Source organism: Somniosus microcephalus, unplaced genomic scaffold (assembly GCF_052327205.1).
Source record: "Somniosus microcephalus isolate GS21.2 unplaced genomic scaffold, FLI_Smic_1.0 unresolved_chr9, whole genome shotgun sequence".
Taxonomy (NCBI): domain Eukaryota; kingdom Metazoa; phylum Chordata; class Chondrichthyes; order Squaliformes; family Somniosidae; genus Somniosus; species Somniosus microcephalus.
Genome location: NW_028225187.1, coordinates 38,294,358 through 38,311,364, shown reverse-complemented (window position 1 = coordinate 38,311,364; position 17,007 = coordinate 38,294,358). Strand labels below are relative to the sequence as shown.

Sequence of the window (17,007 nt, the reverse complement as noted above, 5' to 3'; positions counted from 1 at the left end):
CGTGTGGTGAAGGTCCTTCCACAGAGCTGTTAGGGAGGGAGTTCCAGGAATTTGACCCAGCGAAGATGAATGATCAGTGATATACTTCTAAGTCAGGATGGTGTGTGACTTGGAGGGGAACTTGGAGGTGGTGGTGTTCCCATGCACCTGCTGCCCTTGTCCTTCTAGGTGGAAGAGGACGCGGGTTTGAAAAGTGCTGCCAAAGAAGCCTTGGCGAGTTGCTGCAGTGCATCTTATAGTTGGTATACACTGCAGCCAAGATATGCCAGTGATGGAGGGAGTGAATGTTTAAATGGTGGATGGGGTGCCAATCAAGAAGGCTGCTTTGTCCTGGATGGTGTCGAGCTTCTTGAGTGTTGTTGGAGCTGCACTCATCCAGGCAAGTGGAGAGTATTCCATTACAATCCTTAGTTGTGCCTTGTCGATGGTGGAAAGGCTTTGGGGAGTCAGGAGTTCAGACACACGCCGCAGAATATCTAGCCTCTGACCTGCTCTTGTTGCCAGAGTATTTATGTGGCTGGTCCAGTTAAGTTTTTGGTTAATGGTGACCCCCAGGATGTTGATAGTGGGGGATTCAGCGATGGTAATGCCGTTGAATATCAGCAGTTGTACGACACGTCCGATATTCCAATCTAATCAAGTTAATGGAACTGAATTTCGACTTGAGCGGATTACAGATGACAGGAGCGATAATGCATTTTTTACGTCCCGCCCATGTACAAATTTGTCCGCCAAATATGTGAAACAATTAATAATGTCATGGAGTCAAATTTAGTGCTTTGGAGCCTGGCTACCCGGCATCTTCTGAGCGGGATGGAAAAGGAAATAGCTCCATGGAAGGGATGCATGCCTACATAAGAACACAATAACATAATAAATAGGAGCGGGATTAGGCCATTCGGCCCCCGAGCCTGCTCCGCATGTCCATGAGATCATGGCTGATCATCGACCTCAACTTCACTTTGCCACCTTATCTCCATCTCCCTTGTTTCCATTAGAGTCCAAAAATCTTTCATAAGAACATAATAAATAAGAGCAGGAGTAGGCCATACAGCCCCTCGAGCCTGCTCCGCCATTCAATGAGATCATGGCTGATCATCCAAACTCAGTACCCTGTCCCTGCTTTCTCCCCATATCCCTTGATCCCTTAGCCTTAAGAAATATATCTAACTCCTTCTTGAATATATTTAATGAATTGGCCTCAACTGCCTTCTGTGGTAGAGAATTCCACAGGTTCACCATTCGCTTGGTGAAGAAATTCCTCCTCATCTCAGTCCTAAATGGCTTAACCCTTATCCTTAGACTGTGACCCCTGGTTCTGGACTCCCCCGCCATCGGGAACATCCTTCCTGCATCTAGTCTGTCTAGTCCTGTTCGAATTTTAAAAGTTTCAATGAGATCCCCTCTCATTCTTCTAAACTCCAGCGAGTATAAGCCCAATCGACCCAATCTCTCCTCATATGTCATTCCAGCCATCCCAGGTATCAGAACATAAGAGCATAAGAAATAGGAGCAGGAGTGGGCCATTCGGCCCCTCGAGCCTGCTCCCCCCATGCAATAAGTCCATGGCTGAACATCGACCTCAACTCCACTTTCCCGCCAGATCTCAATATCCCTTGATTCCCCTAGATTCCAAACATCTATCTATCTCAGCCTTGAAGATGCTCTATGACTGAGCATCTGCAGCCATCTGGGGTAGAGAATTCATAGATTCAAAACCCCCTGAGTGAAGAAATTCCTCCGCATTTCGGCCTTAAATGGCCGACCCCTTATTCTGAGTCTATACCCGTTAGTTCTAGACACTCCAGCCAGGGGAAACAACCTCTCAGCATCTACCCTGTCAATCCCCTACAGAATCTTGTATGTTTCAATGAGATCACCTCTCATTCTTCCAAACTCCAGAGAGTATCGGCCCATTCTACACAATCTCTCATCATAGGACAGTCCTCTCATCCCAGGAATCAATCTAGTGAACCTTCGCTGCACCGCCTCTAAGGCAGGTATCTCCTTCCTTAGATAAGGAGACCAAAACTGTGCACAGTACTCCAGGTGTGGTCTCACCAAGGCCCTGTACAACTGTAGCAAGACTTCCTTGCTCTTATACTCCAACCCCCCTTGCAATAAAGGCCAATATTCCATTTCCATTACATATTGCTTGCTGTACCTTTATTCTAGTTCTCTGTGTTCCTTGCACGTGGACATCCAAATCATTCTGAACACCAACATTTGAAAGTTTCTCATCGTTTATAAAATATTCTGTTTTTCTATTCTTCCTACCAAAGTAAATAACCTCACATTTCCCTACATTATAGTTCGTCTGCCATCTTAATGCCCACTGAATTAATCTATCTGTATCCCTCTGCATACTCTTTTATTTCTCCTCACAGCTTACTGTCCCACTTTGCATTGTATCGTGATCAATTTTGGATTCATTGAAAAACATAAGAACATAAGAAATAGGAGCAGGAGTAGGCCAATCGGCCCCTCGAGCCTGCTCCACCATTCAATAAGGTCATGGCTGATCTGATCCTAACCTCAAATCTACTTTCACTCTCCATCCCACCCAAACCCATGTGATCTCCCGGGGAGGCGAAAAACCAGTTAAAAAACCCAATGGCCAATTTGGGAGAAAATCTGGGAAATTCCTCTCCGACCCATCTAGGCGATCGAAACTCGTCCAGGAGATCATTCTATCCCTGTATTTCCTACAGTACTTACCTTCTGTAAAAGGTGATCTCCACCCCAGCCAGGAACAGGCCCAATTTACTCTTGAAGGACACCGAGCTGGCAGCATGTTCGATGTCTCCACTAATCCCTGTGAATAGAACCATCTCCTGAAATCAACACAGAATTAGAACACAAGAAGTAGGAGCAGGACCAGGCTACACGGCCCCTGGGCCCGCTCCGCTACCCACAGGGCCATGACCGTTCTGAACGTAGACACATGTCCAATTTGCTGCCCGCTCCCTGTAACCCCAAATTCCCTTTACTTCTCGGAAACTGTCTATTTCTGTTTTAAATTTATTTAATGATGTAGCTTCCACAGCTTTCTGGGGCAGCAAATTCCACAGGCCTACTACCCTCTGTGTGAAGAAGTTTCTCCTCATCTCAGATTTGAATGAGCAGCCCCTTATTCTAAGATTATGCCCCCTCGTTTTAGTTTCACCCATCATTGGGAACATCCTCACTGCATCCACCCGATCAAGCCCCTTCACAATCTTATATGTTTCAATAAGATCGCCTCTCATTCTTCTGAACTCCAATGAGTAGAGTCCCAATCTACTCAACCTCTCCTCATATGACCACCCCCTCATCACCGGGATTAACCGAGTGAACCTTCTTTGTACTGATTCGCGAGCAGGAATGTCTTTTCTTAAGTATGGACTCCAAAACTGTATGCAGTATTCCAGGTGCGGTCTCACCAATACCTTGTAAAACTGCAGCAATTCCTCCCTGTTTTTATATTCTATCCCCCTCGCAATAAAAGCCAACATTCCATTTGCCTTCTTGATCACTTGCTGCACCTGCATACTAACTTTTTGAGTTTCGTGCACCAGAACCCCCTGAACCCTTTGTACTACAGTACTTTCCAGTTTCTTGCCATTAAGATAATAACTTGCTCTATGATTTTACCTTCCAAAGCGCATAACCTCACACTTTCCAGTATTGTATTCCAACTGCCAAATCTCTGCCCACTTACTTAGCCTGTCTATGTCCCTTTGCACGTTTTTTATGTCCTCCTCACTCACTACTTTCCCTCCCATCTTTGTATCATCTGCAAACTTTGATATGTTACACTCGGTCCCCTCGTCCAAATCGTTAATATAGATTGTAAAGAGTTGGGGACCCAGCACTGACCCCTGCGGAACACCACAAGTTACTGATTGCCAGTATGAGAATGAACCATTTATCCCAAATCTCTGCTTTCTGTTAGATAGCCAATCCTCCACCCATGCCAGAATATTACCTCCAATCCCGTGATTTTTTATCTTGAGCAATAATCTTTTGTGTGGCACCTTGTCAAATGCCTTTTGGAAGTCTAAAAACACTACGTCCACTGGTTCCCCTTCATCCACCCTGTATATTACTTCCCCAAAGAACTCAAGCAAATTTGTCAAACATGACTTCCCCTTCATAAAAGCATGCTGACTTTGTCCTATTAAATTATTTTTATCCAAATATCCCATTACTGTCTCCTTAATAATGGACTCTAAAATTTTACCAACCACAGATGTTAGGGGGGAAGTGTACAGCCAGACAGAGTGAATACACACGCTGAAGATGGGCTGCTGAATTTTTAGTGTTTTTAGTGTTTAAAGTGGGGAAAAAAAGGTTCATTTCAAGTTTAAAAAGGTTTTAAAGTTAAATTTAGTTCTGGTTAAGTTAGTTCAGTTTTGTTTAGTTAAGTTTAAGTTTAGTTTAGTCTAGATTAAGTAAGGAAGGAAAAGACCACCAAAGAGACCACTAAAGGAAAAAAAAAACCAGAGGAAATTAGAAAAAAAAAGCCAAAGAAAAAAAAGAAATAAGGGAAAAAAAAATATACAAACCAAAGAACAGCGGCCGCACGGGGCCACAGCAGCAGCAGAAGCGAGGTGACTCGGCCGCATCGGGAACCGAGGCGCGGTGACTCGGCGAAGGCCGCACGAAGACGCAGCGGCAGCCGGAGCGAGGAGACTCGGGGAGGCCGCTTCGGGAAACGAGGCGAATCGGGGAGGCCGCACGGAGACGCAGCGGCAGCCGGAACGAGGTGACTCGGGGAGCCCGAGCGGCAAACGAGACACGGCCCGAGCGACGACCGCAATCCAGCACCCGAGCGACGGCCGCAGTCCAGCACCTGAGCGACGGCCGCATTCCAGCACCCGAACGGCGAACGAGGCACAGCCCGAGCGGCGGCTGGGATAGAAAGCCCGGGAAAGGCCCGAGGAGCCAGGCCCAGAGACCTCTGAGGAGAAGGGGAGCAACCAGAAGGCTTCCAGAAGCAAACCAAGACTGTGAGTACAGGGACCAGGGAGGGAGACTGAAGCCAGGGAAAGGTCCGAGGAGCCAGGCCGAGACAGGGGCACAGAGACCTCTGAGGGGGAGGGGAACAGCCCGAAGGCACCGGGAAACAGCGGCTCACAGACCCAGACCTGAGAAGGGTGAACCCAGAAGCCGAGGCCCAGGGACCACGGGGTCGGAGAGGGGGACCGGGAAAGTTCGCGAACAGGGAGAGGGAAACACCAAACCCGGGGCCACAGAAAAGCTTATACTAAGATCAACAATACTTTACCAAAAATGAGCGAATCAGAAGATCCACAACAGCCCCGCTTCCAGATTCCCCCCAACACCGCAAAAAAAGCTATAAAAGCGATCAAGCATGAGCAGATGAGAGAAAAACCAGAAACACTTTTTGCTGACTGTTACAACAATGGGACAAAAAGTAACCTCATTTTCTACTCAGATCAGCCAGCGGCTTGGATCACAGCAATAAAATCACACTATACCAATGTTAAGCTAGAAAATACCGCAAATGGGTCCATAATGAAAATTAACACACCAGGAGACAGTTCAACCACGACGGTCAACGCGTACAATACCGGAACAATATTAGTGCAAGGCAACCTCGACAAATTTGCAACGGCCTTCAGGACACTGAAAAGATTAACTAAGGGGGGAAGGAACAGCCCCAGAGTGGCCCGCACTCCCCCCAACATTGACAACTTACCAGGAGAAAATCTGCCTGGTCAGGAGGTGAACGAGCCACACAGTTCAAACCAGACACTAACCCCGGGGAACCACAGCCACACGATACAACTGACAAACCCCAGCATAACTACCAGGGAGGAAGCCACACATAGTCCCCCTACCATTCCCAGCTCACCAAGAGAAGAGCAGCATAGCCAGGAAGTGAGTGAGCCCTCCAGGGCCGACCAGCCTAGCCAGGAAGTGAGTGAGCCTTCTAGGGCCGACCAGACACATACCCCGGGATCACACAGCCAGATACAACCAAAAGATAAATTTAATCAATTAGAGATAGAGAAGGTTAAACTTAGAGAGGAGTTCCTCAAAATGAATGACGATCAAAATCAGGAGAGGGAGAGACACAAGAGAGAGCTGAAGCTACTTGAGAACCAGGTGAATCTACTTAGGAATCAGGTGAAAGAGCTGCAAGAAAAAGAAGAGAGCCATAGAGGAGAGATAACACCATTAGACCAGCAACCAGAGGCTAGAGATAAGACAAGACAGAGCCGGACGGAACGGCTGCACTCCCACACGGAACAAAAGCAACAGACACACAATACAAGGGGTGCCACACAGACCGACCAGCATACTGATTCGCAATCTTCCCCCACCACCGTGGAACCACAAGCGAGCCGCTCACAAGAGGTACGCACACACCAGACACCCCAGCCCAGCACACACACTATGAGTCCAAGCGAAAGCCACCAGACAGTAAACACAAACAAGGCTGACGTCGTAATACTCATAGACTCAAATGGGAAATTTCTATGGGAGAAAAAGCTATTCCCTAGAAGTAAAGTAGAAAAGATCTGGTGCCCAACAACAAACAGAGCCATGGGATGGCTGACCAAAGCCAGATGAGGCTCCCCCCAACACATAATAATACACACGGGCACAAATGACCTAAAGACCCAACAGAAAGAAGTAGCAACATCGCTCAGAGCAATGATTAGGAAGGCAAGCAATACATTTCCAAACACTAGAATCACTGCCACAATATTGCCGAGAACAGACTTCAACAACAACACAATTCATGAGATAAATACCAGCATAGCAAGAGACTGCGAATCAAACCACAACGTACACCTGGCCCAACACCCCACCCTCGATGAGGAATGTCTTTACGACCACGTCCACATCCAAAGGCAAAGAATATCGATCTTTGCTAAAGCCCTGAAGGACGTCGCTTTTAATCGGGTCCATACCCAGACTCCAAGAGGACCCCCCCGACCACCAGAGATCAGCGGGGTACATATCAGGAACACTACAAGGACCACCAACACACCAACCGAGACCAGAGAGGATCCCCATGCAAAACAATAATATCAGACCTGCACCACTCCTGTCCCACAGGGGAATAGGACCGCTCCCAGCCAGACAGAGGGAGAGATGCACAGGACGTACGCAATACCTCAGACAGAAACAATCCATTAAGAGACAATAAGCAGATGTGCAGCAGCATCTACTTCTGCCTTATGGATCAAGGACTAATTAATAGAAAGAACTGTAACCAAATTGTATTAACTTTTATGGACAACTGAAGTGATCTTTTTTTTCCCCACACTTAGACACGACAAACACGTACCACTCTTTAACCTATCATAGTAAAAGAGCAAACTTAACATGAAATCCTTATATATTTCGACCTGGAATATCCAAGGTCTACGCTCTTCAGTGCGAGAAGTGAAGAGTAGGACCCCAGAGTTCATAGATGAAACTAAAGACCTAGATATTATCATTTTACAGGAAACTTGGTATAAAGGAAAAGGACACACTGGCTGTCCCCAAGGGTACACTGAGCTGGTGGTCCCCTCCAATAAATTACCTAGTGTAACCCAAGGCAGAGACTCCGGATGCATACTGATCTGGTTTAAAACAGAACTTAAGAATTACATCAAATTTATAAAAAAGGGCTAAAAACCATATGTGGCTCAAACTTGAGAGGGAGATTATCTCAAACACCCAAGATGTTTACATTTGCGCACTTTATATCCCTCCAATCGATTCCCTGTACTTTAAAGAGGACACCGTCTCCAACATGGAGGGGGAAGTTATCCAATACCAGGCCCAGGGGAACGTGTTGATCTGTGGGGACCTCAATTCAAGAACGGGCGAAGAACCAGACTTCACCAATAATCAGGGAAGCAATTACGTTTTCGGGAATAACCACTTTGACATCCCTTCCCTTCCATACAGGCATAACTGCGACAAGCAGTCAAGTACCAACGGAAAACAGCTACTACAGCTCTGTCGAAACCTGGGTCTGTACATTGTCAATGGTAGGTTCATAGGAGACCTCCTAGGAAGATCGACCTATTGCTCACCTCTTGGCTGCAGCACAGTAGACTATATGATTACAGACTTAGACCCATCCTCTTTCAGAGCATTCACAGTCAAACCACAAACAACACTGTCAGATCACAGTCAAATTACTATGTTCCTCAAAAAGACAGAAACAAACAACATAGAAACACAACCCAGTAAACTGTACAACATCAAAAAATCGTACAGATGGGCCAAAAACGACACGGAAAAATACCAGAAAACAATTAGCAATGCATCAACTCAAGCTCTCTTAGACACCTTTCTGGATAACATATACACTCACAATAAAGAAGGCGTAAACCGGGCAGTTAGTAAACTAAACAATATTTTTGATAATTTGGCAACAAATGCAAACTTGAAAGCTCGCATGAACAAACCCAAAACAAAAAACTATGAAAAATGGTTTGACCGAGATTGCCATAACATGAGGAAAAAACTTAGAAAAATATCAAACCAAAAACACAGACATCCAGAAAACGAGGAACTACGCCTTACTTATTGTCAGACACTAACACAATACAGAAACACACTCAGAACCAAAAAAGAGCAATATATTAAGAATACACTCAGCTCCATGGAGGAATCCATTGATTCCAATTGTTTCTGGGAAAACTTGAAAACACTACACAAAAAACAGCACGACGATTTGGCCATTCAAAATGGGGACACATGGGTAAACCACTTTGAAAAATTATACCAGAAAAACACACTAAGACCAGAGCAACACCAAATATGCAAAAAACTGGAAAAGCTAGAAATGGCCATAAAAGATAACCAAAACCCGCTAGACGCCATAATAACAGAAAAATAACTTCTTGAAAAACTCAAGGACCTGCGACCAGGAAAAGCCTACGGGACAGACGGCATACTAAACGAGATGATTAAATACACAGACAACAAAATGAAACTGGCTATCCTAAAACTCTTCAACTTGGCTCTGAGTGTCGGTTATTTCCCTGATATCTGGAACAAAGGACTCATAACGCCCATATACAAAAGTGGGGACAAAATCGACCCAAACAACTATCGAGGCATCTGTGTAAACAGTAACCTGGGGAAGGTATTCTGTAGCATCATAAACAAAAGACTTATAAACTTCCTTGAGGAGCACAATGTCTTGAGTAAATGCCAAATTGGATTCCTGCCAAACTATAGAACATCCGATCATATCTTCACCCTACAGACCCTAATTGACAAACACGTTCACCATAACAAAAGCAAAATCTACGCATGCTTTGTAGATTTCCAGAAGGTTTTCGACTCCATCTGGCATGACGGTTTATTCCTGAAACTTATCGAAAGCGGGGTAGGAGGGAAAACATATGATGTAATTAAATCAATGTATACAAACAACAAATGTGCAGTTTAAATTGGAGACAAACAAACAAAATACTTCCCACAGAGGCGGGGGGTGACGCAGTGCTCGCCAATCTCACCGATAATCTTTAATATTTATATAAATGGATTGGCAAAACTACTTGAACAATCTACAGCACCCGGCCTCACCCTATATTAATCCAAGGTTAAATTCCTCCTCTATGCAGACGACCTGGTTCTGCTGTCACCAACTAAAGAGGGGCTACAGCAGAACCTGGACCTGCTAGAGTCGTACTGCCAGACTTGGGCCCTGACAATAAATCCCCAAAAAACCTAACTCCTTGTGTTCCAGCAAAACTCCAAACATCAGGGACCCAAAATAAATTTCACAGTAGGAACAACCAAAATTGAACAAACCACCAACTACACATACTTGGGCTTAAAAATCAGTTCTACGGGAAACCTCAAACTGGCTGTGAATGAACTGAAAGAGAAAGCAAGAAGGGCTTTCTATGCCATCAAAAAATCAATCCAAATAGAAATCCCAATTAGCATTTGGCTCAAAATTTTCAAATCAGTAATTGAACCAATTGCACTCTATGGCAGTGAGGTGTGGGGACCGCTAACTCAATAAGAATTTGCAAAATGGGACAAACACCCAATTGAGATCCTACATGCAGAATTCTGTAAAAGTATCCTCCGGACTCAAAGGAAAACAGTAAACAATGCATGCAGGGCGGAACTAGGCCAATATCCATTAATAATCACTATCCAAAAAAGAGCCACCAAATTTTGGAATCACCTACAAATGAGCAATCCCCAATGCTATCACTACGACGCCCTGAAATGCCAAAAGCTGACCATAAAGAAGAATACCCTCAGTCAACTAGTCCTGGGACTCAGTGAAGTAACTACTAACAATACTAACAATAACCAGCCCCAGGACAGTGACAGGGTAACACAAAGAATTCGACCCAACACAATCGTCGCTAAGCAAAAGGAAAAATATCTGACATATTGGGAAGAAACAACAAAAACCCAAAGCAAACTCAATTGCTACTTGGCCCTAAACAGACAATACAACATAGCTGATTACCTGACCATGGTAAAGGATAACAATCTGAGAAGAACCTTGACAAGGTACAGACTTAGCGAACATAGCCTAGCGATCGAAAAAGGCAGACACAGGCAGACCAGGCTGCCAAGAGAAGACAGGATATGCTCTCACTGCAGTCAGGGAGTAGTGGAGACAGAGATGCACTTCCTCACAGCCTGCGGAAAATATCAGGGCATCACGGAGAATTTCTACCAAAAATTCTCACAAATATGCCCTGATTTCAGAAATCTGAATGACAACCAAAAACTCCCATTCCTGCTGGGAGAGGAGAGAAGCTGTGTAACACTGGTGGCACACTATGTTACAGCTTGCCATGAACAGAGGGACAACCAGTAAACTAAGAAAAGAATATATATAAACAATGCGAATGTATATTTATACACTCAGGGATATACCTGTTTATACACTGTATGAATAGAACTGCGTTTATGTGCTCAACCATAAATGTATTTTGATGCTTTGGCAACATAAGATGTAACTTATCATGCCAATAAAGCGATTTGAATTGTGAATTGTGAATTGTATAGTTTGCAGCCTTCTGCCTACTTCCCTTTTTAAATAAGGGTGTTACATTAGCAGTTTTCCAATCTGCCAGGACCTTTGCTGAGTCCAGAGAGCTTTGGAAAATTATTGCCAATGCATCCACAATCCCTACCGTCACTTCCCTCAAGACCCTATGATGTAAGCCATCAGGTCCAAGGGATTTATCCGCCTTGAGTCCCATTATTTTACCGAGTACCACTTCCTTAGTGATTTTAATCGTATTTCGCTCTTCCCCCGCTAGATCCCCCTGTTTGTACAGTGTTGGGGTATTCTTAGTGTCTTCTACTGTAAAGACTGATACAAAATATTCATTCAGTGTTTTTGCCATCTCCATGTTTCCCACCATTAATTTCCCGGTCTCATCCTCTCAGGGACCAACATTTACTTTAGCCACCCTTTTTCTTTTTATATAACTGTAGAAACTTTTGCTATCTGTTTTTATATTTTTTGCTAATTTACTTTCATAATCTATCTTCCCTTTCTTAATAAATCTTTTAGTTATTTTCTGCTGTCTTTTAAAGACTTCCCAATCCTCTATCCACCCAGTAGATTTAGCTACCTTATATGCCCTTGTTTTTCGTCGGATACTATCCTTAATTACTTTACTTAGCCACGGATGGCTATATTTTCTTTTACACCCTTTTTTCCTCAGTGGAATATTTTTTTTTTGGAAGTTTTAAAGTATCTCCTTAAATGTACACCACTGATCATGTACCGTCTTACCCTTTAATCTATTTTCCCAGTCCACTCTAATCAATTCCGCTCTCATACCTGCATAGACTCCTTTATTCAAGCTCAGCACGCTTGTTTGAGATCCAACCTTCTCACCCTCTAATTGAATATGGAGGATCCTTTTCTAGGACATTTTTAATTAATCCTGTCTCATTACACAGGACCAAATCTAAGGTTGTTGCCCCCTGGTCGGTTCAGTTACATACTGCTCAAGAAACCCATCCCTAATACACCAAATGAACTCATCCTCAATGCAGCCCTGCCCAATTTGATTTATCCAGTTAATATGATAGTTAAGATCCCCCAAAATTATAGCTGTTCCCTTATTACAAACCTCAACTATTTCCTGATTAATACTCCGTCCAACAGTGTTGCAACTGTTTGGAGGCCTATCGACTAGGCCCACTAGTGTTTTTTTCCCCTTATTATTCCTTATCTCCACCCAAACTGTTTCACTATCCTCATCCTTTGGCCCAATATCATTTCTCTGTATTACAGTGATTCCTTCCTTTATTAACATAGCCACCCCACCTCCTCTTCCTTTTTGCCTGTCCTTCCTGATTGTTAAATAACCTGGTATGTGTAATTCCCAGTCATGGTCACCCTGCTGCCATGTTTCAGTAATGACCACAAGATCATACCCATATGTAGTTATTTTTGCCATTAACCTGTCCATTTTGTTACGAATGCAACGTGCATTCAGATAAAGAACTTACAAATACGTTTTGTGACACTTAGTTCCTGCTTTTTCCCCTTTTACTACATTACCTTTTACTCCATATCTTCTGTCCCTTCCTGACACGCTCTGGTTTTTAATTCCCCCACTGCTACCTAAGTCTATATCCTTCTCCGTTGTCATTTTTATTATTTGCTCTCTAGAAAGCTCCCCCCCACTTATTAGCTTAAAGCCCTCTCTACAGCCCTAGCTATATGATTCGCCAGGATTCTAGTCCCAGCACTGGCCAATTGAAGCCCGTCCCAACGAAACAGCTCCCTCCTGTTCCAGTACTGGTGCCAGTGTCCCAAGAAGCAAAAACCATTTTTCCCACACCAGACTTTGCGCCACGCATTTAACTCTCTAATTTTATTTATCCTAGCCAAATTCGCTCGTGGCCCAGTTAATAATCCAGAGATTATTACCATTGAGGTTCTGTTTTTTAATTTGACCCCTAGCTGCTCATACTCCTTTAACAGAACCTTCTTCCTTGCCCTATCTACGTCGTTTGTTCCAACATGGACCACGACAACTGGATCCTCCGCCTCCCACTCCAAGTGTCTTTCCAGCCCAGAAGAGATGTCCTTAACCCTGGCACCAGGCAGGCAACACAGCCTTCAGGACTCCCGCCCTCGACTGCAGAGAACCCTATCTATCCCCCTAATGATACTATCCCCTACCACTACAACATTTCTTTTTACTCCCCTCACTTGAATGGCCCCCTGTTCCACGGTGCTGTGGCCAGGTTGCTCATCCTCCCTGCAGTCCCCGTTCCATCCCTCACAGGGAGTAAGAACCTCGAACCTGTTTGACAAGAGCAAGGGCTGCGGCTCCTTTAACACTGCCTCCTGGATCCCCGTACCTGCCTCACTCACAGTCACACCATCCTGTCCCTGACCTCGGACTACATCTGAATTAATTAATTTCATAGTTGTGACTACCTCCTGAAACATAGAGTCCAGGTACTTCCCCCCCTCCCTGTTTTCTCTCGGTCCATTCATCTCGCCCATTAATATAGATTGTAAATAGCTGAGGCCGCAACACTGATCCCTGCTTGTAACGTAACCCGCCAGATTTCCCTTCCTTTGAAATGAAGTGCCATGTTATACTTGTTGCGATATTTCGCTTTCTGAAATGTGGCCTTGTGATTGTTATTACCCATTAGGTAAAGACAAATATCTAAACATGATTTTAATTTTGCGCTAAATTTGTGGTAATGAGTGATTACTGAGGATATTTTTTAATATCGGGGAAGATTTTCAGCGTGGGAGTGAACTGCCCATCAACTGATTTTAATGGAATTTAGTAACTAGGCATTTACTATTACGCATGGCAACGGCAGTTTTCTGCCCGAGCAGCAAGTTGACATTCTAGCCCATTGAAACTCGCTGGAAAAACAGGCAGAGACTTCACGAAATAAATGTCCTTCTTTTCAGATGAGACTACAAATCTTCCTTTAGATCCTGACAAAAACGTAAGTGCAATTTTTCCCAAATACCAATCATTACTCCTCTTGCTTTGCAAACACCGATGAGCTGGCTCCTGTAGAGAGAGTCGGAAACTTACAGAATAGTGAGCGAGGGAGAGTGAGAGAGTGAAAGAACGAGATTGAGAGTGAGTGAGAGAGAAGGAGAGAGAAAGACAAAACAGAGAGAAGAACAGATGGACACAGAGATAGAGATCGATACATTTATAGATAGATAGACAGACAGACAGACAGATAGATAGATAGATAGATAGATAGAAATATATACAGGCAGAACGACAGGCAGAACAACAGTCAGAACGACAGGCAGAACGACAGGCAGAATGAATGACAGACAGACAGAACGACAGAGAACGACAGACAGAGAACGACAGACAGACAGAGAACGACAGACAGGCAGAAAGACAGACAGACAGAACGACAGACAGACAGAACGACAGACAAACAGACAGACAGACAAAAAGACAGACAGACAAACAGACAGACAGAACGAACAGACAGACAGACAGACTGACCAGACAAAATGAACAGACAGGCAGACAGAACAGACAGACAGAATGAACAGACAAACGAACGTACGAGAGGCAGAGGTGTGAGAAACAAAGGAGACAGACAGACAGATTCCGAGAGAGACAGACACAGAAGCAGAGAGTGAGAGAAAGAGAGAGAGAAAGCTGGAGTGAGACACAGCGACACAGAGAATGATAGACAGTGAAAGGCAGAGAGCCAGATGGAGAGTAAGATAGCTGAGAGAGAGAGAGAGAGAGCGAGGCAGAGGAAGTGAGACAGAGAGAAAAAGATTGATATAGAGAGGCGACGAGAGTTGGAGAGGAGGAAAGAAACACATTATCCGTATATTATCTACTTCTGCCATTTCTTCATGTTATTCATCGCAGGGAGCGTCTGCTGATGTACCAGAGAGCGACCACCAGAAACTCACCTATGCTACTTTGAATATGGAAGCTCTGAATCAGAAAGAAGCTGCCTTGGCCACTGCTGCGGACAGCATTGTGTATGCCGAATTGAAAAAGAAATAAAAGTTCTCAGCAGCTTTGATATATGTTACTCACCAAGACCCGTGGAGACAACTGCTTTCTCGGGACGGATGGTGGGAGTAGGGTCGCGATTTTCGTAATTAACGCTTGGAGATTAAGCATTACCGGGGCGAACGGCAGGCTCCAAATTCCGGCAGAATATTATCCAAAACTCCGACAGAACTGGCCAGAGTTCCTTTCCATTAATATCAAAATAGAAAATGAGTTGGTTTCTATTACAGGCGATTCATCCCGCCGGATTTTCAATTTTCTGCTTCACCCAGAAGATGCTTAATGCCCTAGTGGTAAACACAGAAATCTACAACTATATAGCCTCATTATTTTTTAGCTCAGCATGTTTTTTTTTAGTAGGTATATAAGATTGCATGCTTTTCACATGCAAGCTGTTACATGTAGCAACATGTTGTATACTAATTGCTTCAATCATAAAATGGAATGTATGTTGTGAGGATGATGTACGGAGGCGCCAAGGGGATTTACACAGGCGAATGAGTGGGCAGGAATATGGCAAATGGAATATAACTTGGAAATTTGTCAAGTTATTCCTTTTGGTTGGAGAAATAGAAAAGCAGAGTATTTTTTAAATGGTGGGAGATTGGGAAATGTCGGTGTCCTTGTACAATAATCACTGCAAGTCAACATGCAGGTACAGCAAGCAATTAGGAAAGCAAATTGTATGAGGGCCTTTATTACAAGAGGATTCGAGTATAAGAGTAAAGACGTCTTACTGCAATTATATAGGGCCCCGGTGAGACCACACCTGGAGCATTGTGTACAGTGTTGGTCTCCTTCCAGGAGGAAGGATATACTTCCCTTAGAGGGGGTGCAACGGAGTTTCACCAGGCTGTTTCCAGGGATGGGGGGATTGCTCTATGAGGAGAGATTGAGTAGATTCGTCCTATATTATCTAGAGTTTAGAAAAAATGAAAGGTGATCTCATTGAAGCATACACATTTCTTACAGGACTTGACATGATTGATGCAGGGAGGAGGTTTCCCCTGGCTGGCGATTCTACAACCAGGGGTCACAGTCTCAGAATAAGGGGTCGGCCATTCAGGACTGAGATGAGGAGACATTTCTTCACTCAGGAAGTGGTGAATCTTTGGAATTCGCTAACCCAGACGGCTGTGGAGGTTCAGCCTTTGAGTATATTCAAGACAGAGATCGATATATTTTTGAATATTAAGGTAATCAAGTGATATGGGGATAGTGCAGGAGAGTGGAGGTAAGGTAGAAGATCAGCCATGCTTTTATTGAATGGCGGAGCAGGCTCGAAGGGCCAAATGTCCTACTCCTGCTCCTATTCCTTTTGTTCTACTGCTGTGGGCATCTCTTATCATATGTGACATTTATGATGCGAAGCAGTTGATTAAAAAAGCTTGAAAGCAATGTTTTTATTTCGATTTGCATGAAGCTGGAACAATAAACAATATTTACGCTTGAAAATGCCTATTTATTAGATGTAGGAAGGATATACATTTGTAGAAGTGTCCTCGGGACCGAGAACGTTTTAAGGATTCGGCCATCAGAAGGCTATTTCCTGGGACAAGAAGCTATATACAGTTTTAACTTATCGAATCAGTCATATCCCCTTTAATCAATTACAGACAACAAAATTAGTCTGTTGCTCAGAGAACGTGGCTGTTAATCAATTCTGGATATCAATGATAATACATTTTCAACAATGTAGTCATTCAAGGATTAATTAAGATAAGAGAGAGAGAGAGACAGACAGGGAAAGATTTAACAAAATGTATTATTGCTCTGAGAAGGGCACAATGTACTTCGGATAAACTGAATTGCTTGCTGCACTTTTTTGGAATAATGCAGTGGCTCATTTTCGGAGATGAGAGATTTGTCAAATGGTGTGTTAACTATCTACGGGTGTTCAAAATATCTTCCTCTTAAATACCTCACTGGCTGCATATAGTTTTCAATAAGTGAAGGAAAGAGTTTATCAAATCTGTAAGATGAATAATGTAGCGAGTAAACTTTT

The 17,007-nt window shown here is 43.9% G+C and overlaps 1 protein-coding gene across 1 annotated transcript in view; it reads left to right on the top strand.

Annotated features, from left to right (window-relative positions):
* The window catches only part of LOC147085087 (immunoglobulin superfamily member 1-like), a 109,491-nt gene extending 94,352 nt beyond the window's left edge, over positions 1 to 15,139 (top strand). Inside the window, exons 7-8 of the mRNA XM_085979429.1 lie at positions 13,907 to 13,944; positions 14,853 to 15,139. Coding sequence (XP_085835555.1) covers positions 13,907 to 13,944; positions 14,853 to 14,993 — 179 coding nt within the window. The 3' untranslated portion in view covers positions 14,994 to 15,139. The remainder of the gene's footprint in view (positions 1 to 13,906; positions 13,945 to 14,852) is intronic.
* The last annotated feature ends 1,868 nt before the right edge of the window (positions 15,140 to 17,007 follow it).